This window comes from Bos taurus, chromosome 19 (genome assembly GCF_002263795.3).
Source record: "Bos taurus isolate L1 Dominette 01449 registration number 42190680 breed Hereford chromosome 19, ARS-UCD2.0, whole genome shotgun sequence".
NCBI classification, from domain to species: domain Eukaryota; kingdom Metazoa; phylum Chordata; class Mammalia; order Artiodactyla; family Bovidae; genus Bos; species Bos taurus.
The window spans coordinates 39,478,280-39,499,696 of record NC_037346.1 but is presented as its reverse complement, the minus strand read 5'-3'; the positions used below and the strand labels follow the sequence as shown (position 1 = coordinate 39,499,696).

At 49.8% G+C, this 21,417-nt stretch overlaps 1 protein-coding gene across 2 annotated transcripts in view; it reads right to left on the bottom strand.

Annotated features, from left to right (window-relative positions):
• Nucleotides 1-4,694: 4,694 nt before the first annotated feature.
• Nucleotides 4,695-21,417, bottom strand: part of LASP1 (LIM and SH3 protein 1) — a 40,376-nt gene continuing 23,653 nt past the window's right edge. Inside the window, exons 4-7 of one of the 2 annotated variants that reach the window (NM_001035394.1) lie at nt 21,257-21,364; nt 10,708-10,855; nt 9,967-10,070; nt 4,695-7,782 (exon numbers count right to left, since the gene is read on the bottom strand). In NM_001035394.1, the coding sequence (NP_001030471.1) occupies nt 7,609-7,782; nt 9,967-10,070; nt 10,708-10,855; nt 21,257-21,364 (534 nt within the window). In that variant the 3' untranslated portion in view covers nt 4,695-7,608. The remainder of the gene's footprint in view (nt 7,783-9,966; nt 10,071-10,707; nt 10,856-21,256; nt 21,365-21,417) is intronic. The other variant, XM_010816146.3, reaches the window with a different exon arrangement.

Below are 21,417 nucleotides of genomic sequence, written 5' to 3'. Positions count from 1 at the left end.
TTACATCAAGGACTCCAGATAACTGAAGATCATCTCTGAACATATTAATGTTTGGAGCCATGCTTCCCCCATTAGTATATCTCTCAGCTTACCTCATTTGGCTACATACCACCCCATATTGTACTTGTTAATATTCCTTAAAGAGCTTAGGCAAATTATCGCTGATATATGTTTGGGGTAAATAAATATTTTCATTTTCTCCTCATAATGTGGCTGTTGGTACCCAAAAAGAGTTTTTCAGGTGAGTTTTCATTATAAAATGTCATTTGGGGAGAGCAGAAAAGCAGACTTCTGGTAAACTATAAAAGAGTTTGTTTTGTGGGAATTCTATTCTCAAACAAAGATGGAATTTCCATCCTAGAATTATAGAATTTTGAAATGGAAGAGCTCATAAACGATTTTCCGGTCCAGCTGTTTATCAGAATAATCTGAAGCCCAAAGGTTAAGTGGGCTTCCCTGGTGGCTCAGCTGGTAAAGAATCTGCGGGCAATTTGGGAGACCTGGGCTCAGTCTCTGGGCTGGGAAGATCCCCTGCAGAAGAAAATGGCTACCCACTCCAGTATTCTGGCCTGGGCTGTATACTCCATGGGGTTGCAAAGAGTCAGACACTGAGCGACTTTGACTTTCAAAGGTTAAGTGACATATTGAAGATCACATAATTTGTTGCTTAGACAAGTTCCTAGAACGGTGTTTTTTCTTGGCCAGATGTTGTGACGTATATTATACTTCCTCGATTTTCTTTTTAAAACGTGGAAATTGAACATAATGTTATAAATAAAACTATTAGGCTAATCTCTCTCCTTGTTCATTTATAAGCCAGAAAGAAAAATCAAATGTAGAACAATCATGACAGATTTTTCAAAGAAATAGACACCACAGATTTGGGGCCCAACTCTACTCTGGACCCTCAAATATATGGTTTCTTCAACCCTACTTGGACAGAGAAATGTTAAAAGTTTTTTGCTTTTGTTTTTTGAGAAAGAGAACATTTGGCAATACAAAAAAGAAACAAAAAAACACATTTATTTGAGGGTAAGAGAAAAGTTTTTCCCAAATAACACGTGTAGCCATTTTGTTTCAATAATTTATAATTCAGGTATGCAGAAAGAATGACTGTATAACTGTTGCTCTCTTTAAATGAGAAGCTGGAGCCCAAGGGGCATGGAGTGGGGAAGATAAATCTTAGAAACTCAAATGACAAGTTCCTTCTACAGAGTGAGACACGGAAACCGCACAAACCCAGATTGTGCAATCTTGAAAGACAGTGAGTGATAAAGCAACTACTTCATAGATGAAGATAGACAACATGCTCTTGGACTTAAAAGGGACACCCTTCATGTGAGCAAGAACAGAACATAATTTAGCTTAATATGAAGTTGCAATTAAGACCTAAGGGAAGGCTATCAAATAAATTTTTGAGCAGTTCTCCATGGTAACTTTAATGAGTCTACATTTTAGCTCTTTCTCAACATCCTCCATCTACAGCTTAAATGCACGCTGCAGTTGCCAGCCATGCCTGTGAATTCCTGATGTCCCAGCTGAGTGCTTCTGCCTCTGAACTCTAAAAAGCCCCTTGCTTGACAGGGGTTAACCATATCCGGAAAGCTTTAGAAGAGGTCTGCTGGGCAGCAGGATTACTGTCGATAAGAGGCCTCTTGTTGGACTGGAATCCAGGAGCTGTGGGAAACCCAGAAAAAGCAAGGCTCAGATGGGAATACAAAGGTATCAGCTCCTGACATTGGGAGTTCCTCTCTCCGCCAAACCCCAGAGTCAGGGAAGACTTGACATCTCCCCCAAATCCCACTCTCAAGTAAATTTCATTTGCTATCTCATCCTCAAGTTAGAATGAGTTACTAGTTAATTAATTAATGCAATTATGCAAGCATAATTGTAAGCCACTCTACTGACATATAAAGATGTTTTTAACCTTTAATTACCAGGAGAAAATGGAGAAAGTGGAGTTTGAGCACCTAACTTGAAGAAAAAACTAGGAAATAATAGTCCCTCCCACCATGCACACCACTCCCAACCCATTCTACCTAAAAAATCCTTTGATTGTGGGCTTTATTTTTATTTTAAAAATCATTATTTTAAATTAGGTCTTAAAGAAAGAAGTTGGCATTTCTTATTCTTTTCAGAGTGGTCTGGGAAATGCTACATCAATACATCTGAGAAAAAAAAATAGGAAAACAAGATCCCTTGTAATTTTGTTTTTGAATCAATACCCGAAATAATGACCAGAAAAAAAAATCTACCGGTGCGTCAGCAAGCAGGATGCTCGGCCAGTCAGCTTCATCCTTCCCCCCTGAGCTGTGGGCTCCACGCCGCCGTTTCGGGTCCCTAGAGCAGATAGATAATGTAGGACAGAATGACCAGGCCTATGATGGCAAAGAACATCAGGATGAAAATATCCAGCATTGTGGAGTCCTTGGCCGAGGACGCCTCTGGATTCCGGGGAAATGTGAGCACGGAGACTGCAGCCAGTGGAGAGAAATGGCTCCCCCTTCCCTCTACAGCTTAGCCCTCCTTTCCCCCTCCCCCTCCCAGTGCCTGAGACTAAGGGATACTGCGGCTCCATCGGCAGCTTACTACCCGCCCCCGCTCCCCCTTCCTTCGCCAACCAATCAGAAAGCTTGGGAGCGGGTAACCAAGGAACTGCTCGATTTAGACCAGGCAGAAATGAAGAGGCTCAATTTCTCTCCAGGAACCCAATCCTACCCTTTGTATCTAAATGGAGTCTGAATATTATGGAAGTAGGGAAGAGATCTGACCTGTATCCAGGTGCCCAAGGAATATCTCCTGAGTGCTTTTCTTCTTACTTTTTCCTCTCATGAATCCTTGGCAAAGGAACTCAAAATGATGGTTGGGGGCTGGGTGGGCCATTGGCACGTTGTAAAGTCAGGTTATGGAGGGACAAGGACAAAGGTCTCAAGTGTGTTTCAGATGGCATCTCAGGGGGATGGAGCTGAGACTTACGGGATTCCTATATTATGTCAGATATTGCACTCGTGGTGTAATTTCAACCTCCCTGCAAGTCTTTTATAGATGAGGCTCAGAGATGATCAGTAACCTGCCTAATGTTTCATTGGAAAGGCCAGAGACCAATTCAAAATTAGGCTTGTCCACTCCGGAATCCACATTCTTCTCTCGCCCCAGACTGGCCCACCCTGGTAATCTGAAATCCCTCCTCAGGCCCACCTGGGCTTCTCAGCTTGCAACATTTTGCACAGATCCTTCCTATTACAGTGTGAGCATCAGAGGCCTCTCCTTGAACCTTTCCTTATCTCTTTATGGTCATTTCCCACATCCTTATCCTCTCTTATATCCTCCTCAGAGCTCATTGCAGTGTTATACCCAGAGAGGGCACTACAGAACTCTGGGTCAGGCCCATTCCCCATGCAGTTAAGTGTTTAGAAATGCAACTCAAGTGACTTTTCTTATTGAAGTAGAGTTGATTCACAAATTTGTGTTAATTTCTGCTGTATAGCAAAGTGATTCAGTTGTACATATATAACTTTTTCATATTTTTCAAGTGGCTTTTTCTGAGGGGAAAGGAGAATTGATGTTTCATAGTTTAAGCTGGGTGGTGGGTAGTTATGCCTTCTTGTTTTTATTATGCCTTTTGCCTTATTTCCTATTAAATTAAAAAAAAAAAAGCAAATTCCCTGTGACACCTCTGAGGCCTAGTGCCCTTGGCTCCACCCTAACTAGATCCTTTGAGGGGCACAGGACGAGGGCAGCAGCAGCCCCTTCGTCATGCTAAGCCTCAGGAACTTAGGCTGCTTTAGAAGGGAGTCAGGAAACTGCTCGCGTGGGTTTGCACAGGGAGGCAGGGCAAGAGCTTCCTGTGAGTTGGGAGTGGAGACTTGGCACTGGTTCCCTCCCAAGCAGACTGTCCCGAAAAGGGGAATGAATGAAGCCTCCTGGGGAGAGGGGGCTACAGCTCTGCAGCAAACAGGAGGCAGGCCAATGGAGGCACGATTTGCCAACTCATTGCCTGCTACTGGGGACACATTAAGCCGCCCGTGGTGTCAGAGGGGGAGCAGGTGTCAGTACCACCTGTAATTATCCCACCCAGCGCTGCCTCAGCTGCTCAGAGCAGCCGTGTCATCTCCTGATCACAAAGGCTCTCGTTTTGGGGAAAGCCCTTTTCCTCTCCACCCTGCTGCTATCCTGAATCCAGGGGAAGCCTGAATTCTGTACCCGGAGTGAAGAACACCCCTCTCCACAAGGCCGCAGCAAGAGGCTGGCTGGTGGCCCCGACCTGTGGACAAAGGATCTGGATTCCTTCTCTGCCACCTCCTTTTCCCAACCCGGCAGAAAAGGGGAGGCGGGCTGCCTGACCTTGTCTAAGTTCAGACCCAACGCACCTGGAGCAAAGAACTGAGCCTGGGAGATACCGGGAGGCAAAGCGTGTGGGTGCCAGGCTCCTGTCAAGGTCATGGCAGGAAGCCAGGAGCATCACATTGGGGTCCTAAGACCTCCAGTCCTGCCACTAGCTGGTGTGACTCCCACCAAACCACTGCCTTTCTGGGCTTCAGGGAACCCCATCTGTAAGATGGATATCAAGCAGTTACTTCTTTTATAGGGCTGTTCATAAAGTCAAAGGGGAAAAAAAAGTGTGTCTAAAATGCCCCCAAGGAGACAGGACACACACACACACACCACCTCAGGACCAGAGAGAGCAAGCCAAGTCCGCAGGTAAAAATTATACTTTTATTTGAGTCACCAGGAGAAAGATTCACTTGTGGTCCAAGTCAAATGTTCAGAATCATAACAGGCCAGAAAGATTTGATCCCAAGCACAAGCCCACGAGGGAGGGGACCAAAACAGACCAAGAAAAGACGACCACCCCATATAAAAAGATGAACGGACGGCTTCACACACACACACACACGCACACACACACACAGATGAAATGTTTGGACAGAGGCAAATTTCACGTGATCATTTCTATTTCTTTTTAAATACAGGTTTGTGGGGTGGTATTTTTTTTTTCCAGCTATTAAAAAAAAAGGCCCAAAAGTGCATATGTGAGGGGGAAAAGGCAGAAATTAAGCAATAAAGTAGTTTTCCCTGGAGGGACATGAGGAAGAAAACAGGAAGCAATATTGAGAGAATTCACTTTTCTCAGCACTGGGCTTCTTGCATTTTATTATTGGTCCGCTAAAGTTATATTCACATTCTAGCTTTGTTGCATCTTCTTTCCTGGGATTAGATTGGCAAAAAAAAAAAAAAAACCCTCTGTGAACTGTAGGAAAAACCAGGGACTCGGCCCAGCCCTCAGGTTCTGTGCTCTGCTAGGGATGGATGATTGTGGAAAGGAATAAGGACTCTCAGCAGCCCCTAGGTCCCTCAGCACCAGTGTGATAGTCCCTCCTCTCTCTGGGGGTGTGTAAGAAAAGGTCCCCTATTTTTAGGATGGAAGGAACCAAGGGTTGGCAGCAAGATTCCAGTGGCTGGCTTGCCTTGTTTTGGAAGAAAAATTAGGCTGAATGAAAACAGGCTACTTGTTGCTCCCCAGCCCTCCTCCCAGCCTCTCACTTCCCTGCCAACCACAGGTTCTCCAACAGGATATGTCTCTCTGACCTTTGGTTCCAGAATCCACATTGTGCTTTGAGATTAAGAGGAAATAGAATGGACTAGCATCTGCCCACGGCTCCCAAAATTGTTCCTTCTCTGCTTCCGTCATCCCCCACACTGCCCAATATAAGACTCTCCACCCGCCCTCACCATGGCTGTGGCCAAGGAGGGAAAGGGATTGGTCAGGCAGAGGCTCAAGCCTCTGATCTGGGGTAAATATTCCCAAGTCAACTCACAAGCAGTGAGGACTAGATGTTAAACGTGCCTGCAGGCCCCTCCCTCTCCTGCAAGGCACAAGGATGCAAAGATATCAACCGTAGGGCCTGAGTCAGTGGACTTGGGGTAAAGATGGGAGGGGGAGACCCAGAAGGGTGACAGGAAAGCCCAGAGATGAATAAAATCAGGCAAGGGTGGTCATAGCCACCCACGAGTGAAGAAGGGACTTGGAGATAGCACCATCTTTCCCTTCCTCAACCTGGGTCTGCGCTTCCAGTTTTATAAGCCCTGGGACCCTCTCCCTTCACTTCAAGGAGGCCTTAGGTAAATGAGCGAGCTGGGGGCAGGGGAGGGGGCTGGGAGTGGGCAGGAAGAGGGGAGAACACTGCGTAGGTGACACAGGTCCCCCAGCTCCCTATTCTACAGCCCAGGACACAGAGATGGGGGAAAAGTATCTGCCTGGAGTCATGAAGTCTTTCCTCTCCCCGCTCCGCCAGCAAGCTACAGGCCCCAATATCAGCCCCCACCAAGTACACACCCCCTCCTCACTTCTGCACTTTGGAAAGCGGGGGTGGTGGGCTTCCTCCATTCAGGGATAGAAGGAAAGGAGGGATTCTCATTCCAAAGAAAACAGAAGGAACTTCTCTCCCTCAAGGACCTCCCCTCTGTGTACCCTCCAGAAAGCCCGCACCCTGCCTGCTTCTCTCACGCTCGCACTCACACTCGCCCGTCACAGACATCTGCAGACACCCCCTCCTTCCCCTTCAGGGAAGTCGTGGAGATACAGAGCGGGCTGTGGCTTCGCACAGTCCAGTCCCCCTGGGGTCAGATCAGGTGGTGTGGGATAGGGGGAGGCCATGGAAGGCCCCAAGCTGCCTTCCCAGGAGGATCAGCCCGTCTAACCAGGTCTCAGGGGCTGGGCTGCACGGCCGAGAGGCCTGAGGCTTCCTTGCCCCATCTTTCAGGAGGAGGCAAGCCAGGGACCCCGGAGACTCACTGGGAGGGAGAGAAAAGGGCTGCAAAGAGAACACCCCGTTCCCCTCTTTTCTGCAGCTGTCCCTAAGGCAGAAAGGTGAGACCCGGACCCAAGCCGAGCTTCCAGCTCCTTGCCCATACCAGGCCCGGTTGAGCAGGAGAGTGAAATCACAGTGTGAAAAGGAACCATGTGGGGAAGGATGAATGAATACCAAAGCAGGAACTTTACCCGCCTCTGTCAACCTTGAGCGGGAAGAGGGTGGTGAGGGGCCCTCTCGGAGGGCCGGCAGCCCCATCTCTGAGAAGCAGAGGCAGAGCCCATCTCACTGGCACAACAGGAGCACCCTCCCCACCCCCATCCCCATCCCAGGGCACGGACAGCGGGGTCCCACTCCTGGGAATGTGTGGAGCCCCTCCTCTGGGAGTCCTGGGGGTCTGGGGCTCACCCCAGTCCTGGAATGTTTGGATGTATGAGGAGGTGGGTAGGAGGGGCTGAGGGGGCAGAAAAGAGAGAAGGCAGAGGCCTGGGAGCCAACGGGTCACCCACCCAGACCGTCCCCACAGGCCTTGGCCTCCCACAGAGCGGTTCACACGTGTTCCATCCAGAGAGAAAACCAAGAAGTTGGTCAAGGGGAAAACCTGCCAGAAGGGGAGCCGCGAAAGTGGCAGAACAAGGCTTCGGTTGGCAAAAGAAGCTGGAAGAGGGGGAGGAAAAACAAGCTGTCGCAGAATTTAAAAAACAGAGACACCGAAGGGTGGACAGGTCACGCCCAGGACAGACGCGATGCTGTGGAATGCACTGAAGACGGATGGGGCGGGCGGTGCCCGGCGGGCTCAGATGGCCTCCACGTAGTTGGCTGGCAGCATCCCCGTGTCACCGGTGCGCTCCACGGTCCCGTACATCCAGCCGTCGTCGATCTGCTGCACGTTGACAATGGTGTCCCCATCTTGGAAGGAGACCTCGTCCTCGTCGGCAGCACTGTAGTCGTACACAGCACGGTACCGCTTCTGCAGGGGTGGGGGCGCGGTCAGTCAGGGGTGCCTACCTCTCTGGGACCCCAGAGCAGAGGGGACCAGGAGCCGGGAGACAAGGACGGGCTAGGCTCTGCCTCAAGTTTTCTCACCTCTGTGTCACACTTTCTGAGAGCGATCACCTTATTAACACTACTGCATCTGGCACCTCCTAAGGGCCAGACACAAACAGGTATGGAGGTTACAGGACCTCCACCCTGTCTCTCGGAACAGGAATGCTGAACTGTCCTGTGGACACCATGCTGGGTTGAGTTTAAAAGGATGACTTGCCCTGCGTGCTATTATCTGTATTATTATAAACACCAGTCTTTGTTTTTTCTTTTTAAGCTGTTGATGAATTTGTTTCTTAAGTTCAGGATAAAGACCAACTCCTGGGAGAAAAAACTCCAGGTGATACAAGAAGTACCTGTCAGGTCCCACCTTCCAACCTCAGCCAAAGTCTCGTGTTTAAACCCCAAGCTCTAGGAAATGTCCAATAAAAACACATGAAATCCAACTGTCATCTTGGAAGCAGGCAAGATTCTAAAGTCCTCTGACCATCACTGCCCTTGACACTGACTTGTCTCTGGGAGTCAGCTTAGTCTTTAGGGTCCCCCAGGCTAGGTTCTGGGATCTGTTTGGGTCCAAGGCTGGATGAATCCATTAGAAATCTCCAGAATCTGCCCCAGCACCCCACCCCACCTCCAATACCCTGTTCAGACCTTCTGTTTCCACTCCCCTGGTCTGCCTCCTCCCACTGTTCATCTACTGTGATCTCAGGGGGAGCTTTCCAAAATGCAAACCTGATGAAGTTACTTCCTGGCTTTAAACCCTTCAGAGGCCCCTTATCCTATTTAGCACAAAACTTCCCAATCCCCTCCAACCCAGCAGAAACCAGCTTCATCAGCCCTGAAGAGTATGGAGTAAGAGATTACAACGCTCCAGGCTTCTTATCCTGCTTTCCAGATGAGGAAATACAGGTTCTAAGAAAGTAACCTAATTCCTGCAGAATTGATCCATAACCTCTCCCAATCCAGTGCTCTTCATGTACTACTTTTATAACCAGAAAAATAAATATTAGAAACCACCACCAAATAAAAAAGAGGTCACAATCCTCATGGAATGACTGAAGTGACCTCGGTCCTTACCACCAACTGTGCCTTTAATCTCTTGGGCCAAGTCACCACCATCTACGCCTGCATCCTGTAACAGCCACCCAACTCATCTCCCTGCTTCCACCCTCAACTTTTTATTGCTGCTTCTCAACACAGCTGCTGAAGCCAGCTTTTAAAACACAAAAAAGCCCTTACTCTGCACAGCTTGCCAGTCATGATGGCCTCCTGGCAGCCTGAAAGACAAAGTTGTAGTCGCTCAGTCATGTCCGACTCTTTGCGACCTCAGGGACCGTAGCATGCCAGGCTCCTCTGTTCATGGAATTCTCCAGGCAAGAATACTGGAGTGGGTAGCCGTTCCCTTCCAGGGAATCTTTCCAACCCAGGGATTGAACCTAGGTCTCCTGCATCGAGGACAGATTCTTTACTGTCTTAGCCACCAAGGAAGCCTGAAGCCTACAAGTCCCTGTATGATCAGACCTCATCCCTCTCCAGTCACCTTGGCTTTCCCACTGGTCTTTGAACTCTCCTAGAACACTCCTGCCTCAGGGCCTTCACACTTGCTGTTCTTCTCCAATACTCATTCCTTTACTGATCCCTTTGCTGCCCCCACCCCTTCTCACCGTGCTGTCTTTTTCTTTATCTATGACCTTTTGCCACATACCTACTTATCTATTCATGTTTGTCTCCTTGACTGGAATGTAAGTTCCAAGAGGGCAGGAAGGTGAACTTTTACTCAGATCAAATCCTTTCTGTCCAGAACATGCTCAGTAAGTATTTGAAGCACTGGCTGGTCTATCTGGAACCTTAGCCTTCAGATGACCTCTCAGACTGCGTTCCTTCCCTCACTTGTGCCTCACTCGAGGCACCAGCAGGTCTCTTATCTCAGGCTACTTTATTTCTCTGAGAATTGTCCCGCCTGAGTTTTTCTTCCTAAAGGTTGTCCAACAGAACAAAACAAAACAAAAAAAGGGTGTCCAAGAAGGGACGTCTTTTCTAAAGGGACGTCCAGGAAGCCTTCCCTAGGCTCACCCCACCTCCCACACCTCCCTCTGCCAGGGCCACTCACCCCGCCGCCGCCTGGGGCGCTGCGCTGTATGGACGCTGGGGCTGCAGGCTCCTTGTAGCCACCATAGGACTGGGCTGCCGGCTGCTGCTGGGGCTGCTGGTACACTGGAAGCCAGCAGGAGACAGGCTCAGGACCTGTCCTGCCAAACCCAGAGCCTCCCAGAGCCGCCCCCTTCTTCCATGAGACCACGTCATGTACTTCCAACTCCGCAAGCTTGCTCAACCCCCACTTCCCAAGGGCTTCTGTCTGTGTGCACACACGCTGCTGTCACGCCCCAGTGGCACCTTCCCCGTCACAGCAGGAGGCCAGCACAGCCCTGACCCTGGTGTTCATGCCCTGGGTAGGGACGGGACCTGGGGTGGGTGTGGGTGTGGGTGTGTGTGTGTACTCGAGGCTTCCCTCTCACCTCCTCCTGTGTGTGTGTGTTTCATGCCCTGGGTAGGGATGTGTGTGTTTGTGTGTGTGTGTGTGTGTGTGCATGCCCTGGGTAGGGATGGGACTTGGGGTGTGTGTGTTTATGCCCTGGGTAGGGATGTGTGTGTGTGTGTGTTCATGCCCTGGGTAGGGATGGGACCTGGTGTGTGTGCGCGTATGTGCATGTGTGTGCGTTCATGCCCTTGCTGGGATGGGACCCGTTTGTGTGTGTGTGTGTGTGTGTGTGTGTGTGTGTACTCGAGGCTTCCCTCTCACCTCCTCCCCACCTTGCCTCAGGTCCTCGGTCCCCACAGCCCTCCCACTCACCTGGGGTGCTGGCGGGGATGTGGTGAGGCTGCTGCTGCTCCTGGGGCCGCCGGTAGCTGCTCTCCTGGGGATCTCGGCGCTCGCACTCCAGACCCTCACCACCACTGGGACCCATGCGACTCTTCTCAAACTCCTCGTGGTATTTTATCTGCAGGGACAGAAAGCACTGGGTGAAGGACCCACAGCAAACCAACCAAAGCTCCCCTTTTCCGTTGCCACTCAAGATCCTGGGACGGGAGAGACTCCTGCAGGACTCCAGGCAAAGAGAGCCAGGTTCTCAACAGGGGTGTACCGCGACGTGCCCTCAGACAAGCACTTAACCTCTCCAAGCCTTGTTTCCTCCTTACAGAAGTGAGCATCAGGATCTCCCCTCAGGGGTTGCTGGAGGATGCGAAGAGATGACGGATGTAAAAGGGCCACGTCAGCTAAAGTGTTAGTGCCTCAATTGTGTCTGACTCTTTGCAACCCAATGGACTGTAGCCTGCCGGGCTCCTCTGTCCATGGGATTTTCCCAGCAAGAATACTGGAGTGGGTTGCCATTCCCCTCAGAAGGGAATGAATGTTAAATGAAAGCACCAGACAAATGTAAGCTGTCAGTTTTATGTCCCTGTGGCAGGGCTGGAGCTGCCCCGCTTCCACCCTGGCCCATAGCAGTGACTATGGGCTTACAGAGCAGGTTTACAGAGCATCTGCTAGGTGCCAGGCACTACGCCAGGCGTTCTGCATCACAGGCTCATTTTACCATGTCAGCACCTATACGGGGGTACAGTATAGTCCCCGTATAACAGATAAGAAGGAGACTAAAGCACTGACAAGCAACACGAGTTACCCATGCTCACAGAGATTTCAGAGCCCGTGTTCTTAACCAGCAGGCGATTCTGCCTCTTGTGGGCATGACCTCATAAAGCTCCGCTGAGGACCCCAGCTTGCAGGACAAGAAATGTCCGGCCCTCTCCAAGGGTATGTCAGTATCTGGAAGATGAAGTCCTTCTCTCCTTGGGTTAAAAAATGGGCAAAAAGAGACCCGAAGAAGCCACACACCCAAGGTCTTCACCAAGGACCACCAGGACCCAGAATTGTGTTCTTAAAGTCTGGTCTTCAGACTATCTGCTGAACGCAGGTTCCAGGACCTTCCATAGAATCTACAATATCAGGGCTGGGGTTTTGGAATATGCACCTTTATTTTTTTTTCTTTTTTTGGAGGGAATATGCACTTCTAAGGGACTTCCCAGGTGGCGCTAGTGGTAAAGAACCCACCTGCTAACTCAGGAGACATGGGTTCGATCCCTGGGTTGGGAAGATCCCCTGGAGGATGGCATGGCAACCCACTCCAGTATTCTTGCCTGGAGAAATCCCACGGACAGAGGGGCCTGGCGGGCTACAGTCCATAGAGTAGGTATACAATCCATAGCACAAAGAGTCAGACATGACTGAAGAGACTTAGCATGCACAGACACATGCACTTCTAAAAGCTTCCCGAGGTGAGTCTGAGTCTTGAAGGCTCAAGTTTGAGAACCAGTGGTCTGGAGCAGAGGTTGGCAAACTCAGGTCCATGAGCCCACAGCCCATTTGCTCATGGTCTGCATATGAGCTAAGAACGGGTACTACGTTTAGTAATGTTTGAAGCCTGTGCGGAGAGTTAAAAGGAATAAGATTGGTAACACATGAAATTTCTATGAAATTCAAATTTCAGTGTCCAGAAATAAAGTTCTCCTAGAACAGTCACACCCATTCATCTCCCTATTATCTCTGGCTGCTCTCACGCTGTCACTACAGAGCTGAGTAGCTTTGACAGGCCCTTTGGCCCACAAAGCCTAAAACATTTACTCTCTGGAGCTCTACAGAAAAAGTCTGCTGTCCCTTCTTTGCTCAAATATTCCTGTTGGTAATATCTGTTTCAGCACAATCCTCCCAAATTGCACCTATTGTATAAATTACACAGAAGTACCACTTTATGGGAAATAGATGGGGAAACAGTGGAAACAGTGTCACTTTATTTTTCTGGGCTCCAAAATCACTGCAGATGGTGACTGCAGCTATGAAATTAAAAGACACTTACTCCTTGGAAGGAAAGTTATGACCAACCTAGATAGCATATTCAACAGCAGAGACATTATTTTGCCAACAAAGGTCCGACTAGTCAAGGCTATGGTTTTTCCTGTGGTCATGTATGGATGTGAGAGTTGGACTGTGAAGAAGGCTGAGCGCTGAAGAATTGATGCTTTTGAACTGTGGTGTTGGAGAAGACTCTTGAGAGTCCCTTGGACTGCAAGGAGATCCAACCAGTCCATTCTGAAGGAGATCAGTCCTGGGATTTCTTTGGAGGGAATGATGCTGAAACTGAAACTCCAGTACTTTGGCCACCTCATGCGAAGAGCTGACTCTTTGGAAAAGACTCTGATGCTGGAAGGGATTGGGGCAGGAGGAGAAGGGGACGACAGAAGATGAGATGGCTGGATGGCATCACTGACTCGATGGACGTGAGTCTCAGTGAACTCCAGGAGTTGGTGATGGACAGGGAGGCCTGGCATGCTGCGATTCATGGGGTCGCAAAGAGTCAGACATGACTGAGCGACTGAACTGAACTGAACTGAACCACTTTACACCCATGAAATGTCTATACACATTTGTGTGTAAAACGTACAAATATGAAAAAAACAAAAGATGAAAAAGAACCAGAGTCAGGAGTTCTAGGATTTTCTGCCTGCATTCCCAGTGGCAACATGCCCACATCCCACCTTGAGGACCTACTGACTTTTCAGAGAGGAAATTTAGGGGGAAGAAAGCAAGCAACCGAGGAGAGGTGGGAGGTCCATGGTTAGCGCTCTGGAAGCGCTGGGCTGGGGCTGGTGGAGGAGGTGGGACAGTCCCCCCGCCTCCCCCGCAGAGGAAACTCAGAAAGGGGGACACAGAAAACTGGTCTGGTCCTGAGCAGACCCAGGCCTGAATTCTCTCCAGACCTCAGACCACCACCCGCCTGGAGGCTGGCTCTCACTTCCTGTTCACTAGGATCCTGCCCTGTGCTGCTCCCAGTGGAAAAGGGGGTGGGGTGAGGGGGACAGGGTATGGAGGGGGCAAAGCCTGTCCTGCCTCCAGGAGCAGAAGGAACCTGCAATTCTGTGCCCTGAAGTCCCTGCCTGATCCAGCTGTCCGAGCCCAGGTGCTCCCATGGCCCACCCCTTCTCACTTTCTTTGCTTTCTCAAATCCGCTTTATAAGGTGGGCAAGAGCTAAAACTCAGCCAGAAGCAGCCGGGCTACAGGTCTGCAGGGGTGATCAACTGGGCCCACCCACATCTCCCTGCTGCTCTTCCGCTGTTGAATGATGGTGACTTGCTGCAGCCCGGGCTGAGAGAACAGGTCGGGCAGCAGCATAGCTTGGGATGGGCCGGTGGGGAGGTAGGGAGTGCCTCACTTAGGGCTTTGGGTCAGCATGAGCCCCCCTCCTCCTCTCACCCCTTTCCGTCATGCCCAAGCAAGGACCCACACCCAAAGAGCAAAATAAACTGAGCCAGTTCCGGAAGGGGAGACAGCTGGCCCTGGTCAGACTGAAAACCCATCGGATCCCCAAACTCCCATGAAGTAGAACACCGAGGGGTGAAGGTCAAAGGCCAGCGTCCTGCTCTCAGATCCCTAAGACAAGGGCAAAGGTGAGAGTCTCTCTTGAGCCCACTCAGTGAGCCCCCCTCCTCTGGCAAGGAGTCGGGGGGAGTGGGGGCAAGGAGAGGCCTCTAGGCTCTCAAGGCAACTGCCCTTCTGACTTCTGTCCTGGGGGTGGGAAAGGTTAGCTTTCCGTGTTTACTTTCTGGTAATGAAAAGAGGCCTGACCCTGGGAGCTGGTGACCACGGGGAGGCAGACAGAGGCCTGCCCCGGGCCCTGAGGGAGCCAGGACGTGGGCTGAGGGGCAGGCCCCCGCTACCCTGGTTGACAGCCCACTTCTTGGGCTGCGGCTCTGTCTGTATTAGTGAAGGGGTGACTCTTGGAGGAAGAAGCATGTCTGGGTCCCATCCCCCGTCACGTTGTAGACTCAGTCCTTCATGGAGGACTGCACGTCCCTCCCACACCTCACCCCTAGAGTCACGAGCCATTCACTTGCTCATGTGAACTTGGAAGAGTCCTATCCCCTATGGGCCTGGATTTCCTCATCTTAAAAAGAGGCCATGGCACCATCTGCTCCCACGTGGTCCTAAGGCTTCCAACTACCTCTAGGAACCTAGCCAAATCCTAGAACTGAAAGCAAGTGTGGACGTGTGTTCGTTTCCGCAAGAGGCTGATGGGATCCATCTTGCTCCTTAAAAAGCCACTCTACGCAGGGCCAGCTGATCCAGGTGGACACAGCAGTGGCAGCCTGAACACAGGAGAACCCTTCCCACCACCGATACAGGAACCACCTGCTCACTGTAATGACCTTGACTCAGCTCTTCACATTGAGTTCTCTGCATATAATCTCCCTTGGCCTTGACAATAATCACCCTTTAAAAAAAGTCCCATAGGTGCACTTTAATTTCCATTTTACAGAAGTCAAGTGACTTTCATTAGTCAGGCCTGAAGCTGCTGATACAAGGACAAAGCCACAGCTGGACGGGTCCTTTCCTGGGACAGGGTGACCACACGCCCAAGTCTGCCCCTGGTCCCAGTTCATGTCTTCCTGAACAAATATGAGTAGCACTCCCTTTCGCTTTCAAAAGGGATGATAATCACAAGGTCACCCTAACTTCGAGAGAAGGGGCGCCAGGCACTGAAGTCAGGAGCGGCAGCGCAGAACGGAAGCGGACCGAGAAAAGCGGGGCTGCAGCCCTTCCGCCCGGGGGCCACCTGATAAAATCTCGGTCCTCTCAACTTCCTCTCCCTCCCCTGCGCAGGAAACAAGGAAACTGTTATTACTTTGCTGATCGACCTAATAGCTTGAGAAGCAAAGAGGCACCTTAAAGGGTATGAGCATATCCAAAAGGGAAATAAAGACTTATCAGAGGCCAAGGCCCTGGTGGAGCTCAGTCCCAGGCTCAGCAAAGTTCCAGTCGTCTAAGTGCCCTGAAAAGGGGTCACCTAAGCTCAGAAACGTCAGCAGAGGCCCAGCCAAAACCTGTCCTGGGACCCCACGGAAGGACGCCTGGAGATCCAAGTGCACAGAGGTGCAGGGATCCAGGCCCCGGAGGACCCTCCCCACTCATCCAGGGCCCTGCCAGCCAGGACTCCAGGATGACTCATTGAGGGTCCATTCCAAAGCTACGGAAAACACATTTTCTCTGCCAGCTGATGGTCTGTTTTCTGAACCCGTGTTCTCCTTCCTGATTGTGGTGGAAAACCAAGGTCTGACTCCACATTTGCTCCCACATGATTCCACATCACAGCCAAGAAGGGAATATCAGGCTCTGGATGGAATAATCAACTCACCAGCCAAGGTCTGGTTTTTCTAACAATGTTTCCATTTGTTGCGGGCCTCTGTGGTGCCCTTATATGCATTACTCATTTCCTTTTCTCAGCCAGCCCAAGAACAATGTATTATGATCATCCCCATTTTTCAGACAGGGAAACCAAGGTTCAGGAGGTAGGTAAGAGGTGCATAAATGAGTCCTACCATCCAGCTCTTTAGTTCTCAACCACCAAGTAATGCTGTGTTCCCCATGAGAGACTAACACTATTTTGTTTTTAAAACAAATGTAAATCTGTGCTCAACTTCATTACTAATCAGAGAAATGCAAGTTAAAACCATGAGATACTACTACTGCTCACAATGAGAATGGCTAAATTGAACAAGTCTAAGGATGCAGAGCAGTGGAAACTCTCACCAGTGCTGGCGAGACGGTAAATCCATAGCCCTGCTTGAATAGTATTTCAGCGTCATCTGGTAAGGCTGAGGGGACACAGCCTCCAAGATCCAGCAACTGCCCTCCATGTTAACGCTAGGAAATACGTAGGAAGTTGTCCACAGCCACGGAAGCAATCCAAATGCCACCAACCCCAGAATCAACAAAATGTGGGATAAGCACTTTAAGCAGAATACAAGGCAACAACAGAAAAGAATAAACTGCAGCGTCATGATGCTTTAAACCCAGTGCTGCCCCAAGGATATGACACACAAGAAAAAGTTAACCGAATCACTTTTCTGTACACCTGAAACTAACACATTGTAAACCAACTATACTTCAGTTTTAAAAAAAGAAATATTACATACTTAAAAAAAAAAAGCATACAGGGTTTCCAACAAGCCCGTCTCCAGCCATTTGACTCTGGGGCTAGAATTTTCTTTGACTTTACTACTGATTGGGCCCAAACTATAAGGATCTGAAGGGTTTCCCAGGTGGTGCTGGTGGCAAAGAACCCACCTACCAATGCGGGAGTCAGAAGAGACATGGATTCGATCCCTGGGTCAGGAAGATCCCCGGGAGAAGGGCATGGCAACCCACTCCAGTATTCATGCCTACAGAATCCTATGGACAGAGGAGCCTGGTGGGCCACAGTCCACAGGGTCACAAAGAGTCAGGCACGACTAAAGCGACTTAGCATGTATGCATGCCTGCATAAGGCCCGAAGCTAATTTAAGAAATATGAGCTGCTAATTATTTCTGACTGTGAGAAATGCAAAAGATTTCTGCCTGTAGCAAGGCTATCTCCAAAGCTTATGGTTTTACAGTCCTGTAGGACATTCACCAGTTCAGCAGCTAATGGCAGAACACTAACCAGTTCTATATCTAATTATATCCAGTGCTTTCTTTCACAGACTAGGCCTCACCTCTGCCTGTCAGATGCTCCCAGCTGGTTCCTCATAATTAAGTTAATTATATGATAGGTACTCACTACATGAGAGTTATGTCTGTTTTTTGAACACTTTGAAAGCTCTATTTTGACAGGGGGCTGTCATGCTCTGCTTCCTGCCTTGCATGGTGAACACACACACAGGTGTTTGTGTGATATACTTTACAGAAAAAGGAAAAGTTAAAAAGACCCAAAACTGTATACAGGAAATCTATATATGAGGAAATATGTAGGTAAATGAAAACTTGCCTACTTGAAGGCAGGGGCTCCTAGTAAAGGGACTTAGCAACTAAAAGTCCTTCTGTCTAGGACGTCCCTGTTGGTCCAGTGGTTAAGAATCCGCCTGCCAATGCGGGGGACACAGGTTTGATCTCTGGTCTGGGAAGATCCCACGTGCTGTGGGGCAACTAAGCCCGTGCCTAGAGTCCCTGCTCCGCAACAGAAGCCACCGCAACAGGAAGCCCGCACACGGCAACTGGAGAGCAGCACACTGCAGCTAGAGAAGGCCCATGAGCGGCAACCAAGACCCAGCACAGCCCGAAAAAAAGAGAGGCTCCCATCCTTACAGCCATCAGAGCCGGTGCCCAAAGGCCAGGTTAATATTGGGTTGGCCAAAAAGTTTGTTCGATTCTGTCCATAACATCCTATGGAAAACCCCGAATGAACTTTTTGGTCAACTCAGTATAACCGAATCACTTTGCTATATGGCAGTAACGAACACAACATAGAAAGCCAACTATACTTCAACTAAAAAAAAGTCAATCACGCACGACAGAGGCCTAACTTACTAGCACTTTGCCTCCCAAGTTTCCACACATATTTAGTTCTAGACACAGGCCCAACTTTTCAGCCCAACTTTAGTCCCTGTCCCCTTTTTCACCACCATATAGAAAGCAAAGTCTACCTTTAAATTAACAGCAATGGACAATATTTATCTCAGACTAAGTGCTTGACATTTTCCTCACACATGAGGAGGCGTCTGACGATAACCCGGGAAATGAGTGACCAGCTCATACAGGAACACTATTTTGGATACAAAACAGAAGGTGTGGCTCTAGACATCATCGTTCCCAAAACTCCTCTGGAGGAAGGACAATTTAATAACGTGGTTTAAAGTTCCCTAGGGGTTCTGGATGTAGCCAGGACTGGCACCTTTGGTGAAGCTCTTTTCAGATTCTCTTGGTGATGATTCTCACACTGCAGGGAACTCAGGAAACGTGTTAAAAACGCTGGTTCTTGAAAAAAGAAATTTTATTTTGTATCATTTTTAATTTTGTATCTGTATGAGATGATCCGCTCAACTTATTGTGATAATCATTTCATGATGGAGGTAAATCCAATCATTATGCTGGACACCTTACATGTATATAGAGCAGCATGTCAATTACAGCTCAATAAAAATGGAAGAAAAGATAAAAAAACAACAAGAATAATTTAAAAAATAAAATGCTAGTTCCTGAGACTTTCTTGGTGCTCCAGTAGTGAAGACACCGTATTCCCAATGCAGGGGACTCAGGTTCGATTCCTGGTCAGGGAACTAGATCCCACATCCCACAACTAAGACCAAGCATAGCCAAATAAATAAACATTAAAAAAGATGCTAGTTCCTAAAAATGAGATAAAATTAATGCAGTTTCTGGGCTCTGCTCCCAGGCAGTCCCAGGAGGAGGCCTCTGAGGCTGCATTTTCTTTTTTTTTTTTGCATTTTCTTTTTTTTAGCCTGTATCTTCAATCAACCTTTTCAAGTAATTGAAGTACAGCTGTTTGGAAGCCCACAGCTGACAGACTAAGGGCATTTGCCAAAACCAAGGGTCTTCCAGCTCTGTGGTCGTGTGTCACAGGTTCCAGCTAAAGCTGCAAACGCAGAACCAGGTCAGGCATCAGTCACCTCCCCACCTCAGAAAGGGGACAATCAGCTCATTGCAGGCCTGTGGCTACTGATAAGATGGTATCTGCCCAGGTGTGGGTGTCTTGGCCAGAGTGAGTTGTTACCAGGGCTCCTCAGACACTAACACCTCCAATGACTAGTTGGGGGGGAGGTTGGGGAGTACAGGTGCAATAGGCAGGGTGTGGAGTATTCTGGAAGCGTTCCAGAAAAGCAGGCAAGGATGACTGGGCTTGCCTCCCCCTTCTAAAAGCCACAGGCTGGAAACAATGAGTGAATGTGCTGGGGGGTTGTGGTTGTAGGAAGGGAGCAGGTGTCCAGATAACAGTCTTCACAAGGAAAGGCCAGAGGCTAAAGTCTCAAGAGTCCAGTTTTCTGTATCTTCCTTCCTTGTTAACCGAGGTTTCCCCTCCCTCCTGTTTTCCATGAGGACAGCTGAGACTCATACTTTCTTCCCACTTTCTTCTGGGCACAACCTGCAGGGAAGCTCTCGGGTTGGGACCAGGCCCTAGCTAATAAAGAAGCAATTGAGACAGGCTTGTTTGAGGGGAAGAGGGGATTACAGCTGTCAGAGGCATCTTAGCCCAAGGGAAGCACTCCATTTCCTCAAGCCACGACTTTCAAGCTGCGGGTCAACAATACAATTGCGAAACCCGGCACCTTTAACAAACTAAAATAGAACAGAAAATATCCGAATGCCCTTTAAGTGGAAGAGCACTCTTTCCTGAAAGTTTTGGTTCTGTTTCTCTTAAATAAATCAGCAAGCCTGTTCAGTGGGCCACAACATGAAATGTATTTCATACTGCAGGCTGCTGATCAAAGTTTAAGAGCCAAAGTCTCAGGCATGGCCACTTCTGATGGCTTGGGTCCTGGCTTCTGACATCTACCTGAGCCACAGCGAGTCGACCCTAACAATGGTCCAACTTACTTCCAGGAGTGCCTGATCAAGGAGGTCTGAGGGCTGGATGCTGGATAGACCACCCAAAACTCAAGGCCCCTGAAGCTTCTGTCCCCAGTCCCTCAGCCCAGAGTGACACCAGGCAACCTGCCAACCCCTCCTGAACCAGACCTGAAGACACCTGCTTGCCCAGTCCTTTATGGGACTCTGTGCAACACAGGCCATGTCCATGCCTGTGGCTCACAGCGGTGCCCCCGCATTGCCCAAAGCCCCCTAAGTAGCCTCCCCACAAGCCCAGAGCTGCACAGGCTGCTAGTCTGTGGCTCCGCCAAACAGGAAACTGAGGCCTGTCCCCTGCCACAGGTGCCATAAGGGGCGTTGACCCACTGCCCACTCTGCACACCAGCCCTGCCATGGCTAGACACTGGTGACCACCCTGGACCTGGGAGGGCCAGGCCAAGGGGTGCAGAGCCAGCGAGCAAAACCCAACTGGGGTTTTTACACAGGAAGGAAGAGCAAGCCGAGGTGGGGGAGGAGGCTGAAGAAGGGCGGAAATGACTGCAATGTCAGCACCCAGAGGCAGTCGATGGGGAGGCCAGCCCCTCCCCACCCCTGCCACCCAGTTCTGACCTTTGTGCTCAGACAAAACAGCTAGTCCGGACCCTGGCCCTCACCATAGCCAGCAGGGAGGGGGGGAAATTTCAGAGAGAGTGGGGGATGAGGGGGGGTGATTGAGCACAAAGGCCCTCCCCAAAAGTCTAGTTCTTTCAAGGTGGAAATATTATGTGGGCAGAGGGTATCAAAGGGGCAATCTGGGGGTACACAGAGGAAAGGCATCTTGGGAACCCCAAACCCTTCCCTTCCCTCGGCTCAAGCAGGCACCAGCCAGGCCTGCTGAGGAAAGCAGGGGTGGCACAGAACTGGCCTCATGCACAACTGCCAAGCAGGCGGGGAGGAGACGAGACGGGAGCGCCAGGGTCAGGGTAGTACCCGCGGAGCAGGGGACCTTACATTACTGATCTGGTCCTGGGTCTTCTTGATTCTCTGGAGCTCGGGCGTGTCTGCCACCACGCTGAAGCCTTTGCCCTTGTTCTTCTCAAACTCCTCCTTGTAGCGTACCTGGAGGACCAAGGTGGTGGAGACGGATCAGAGTCGAGGCAGGGGGAGCAGAA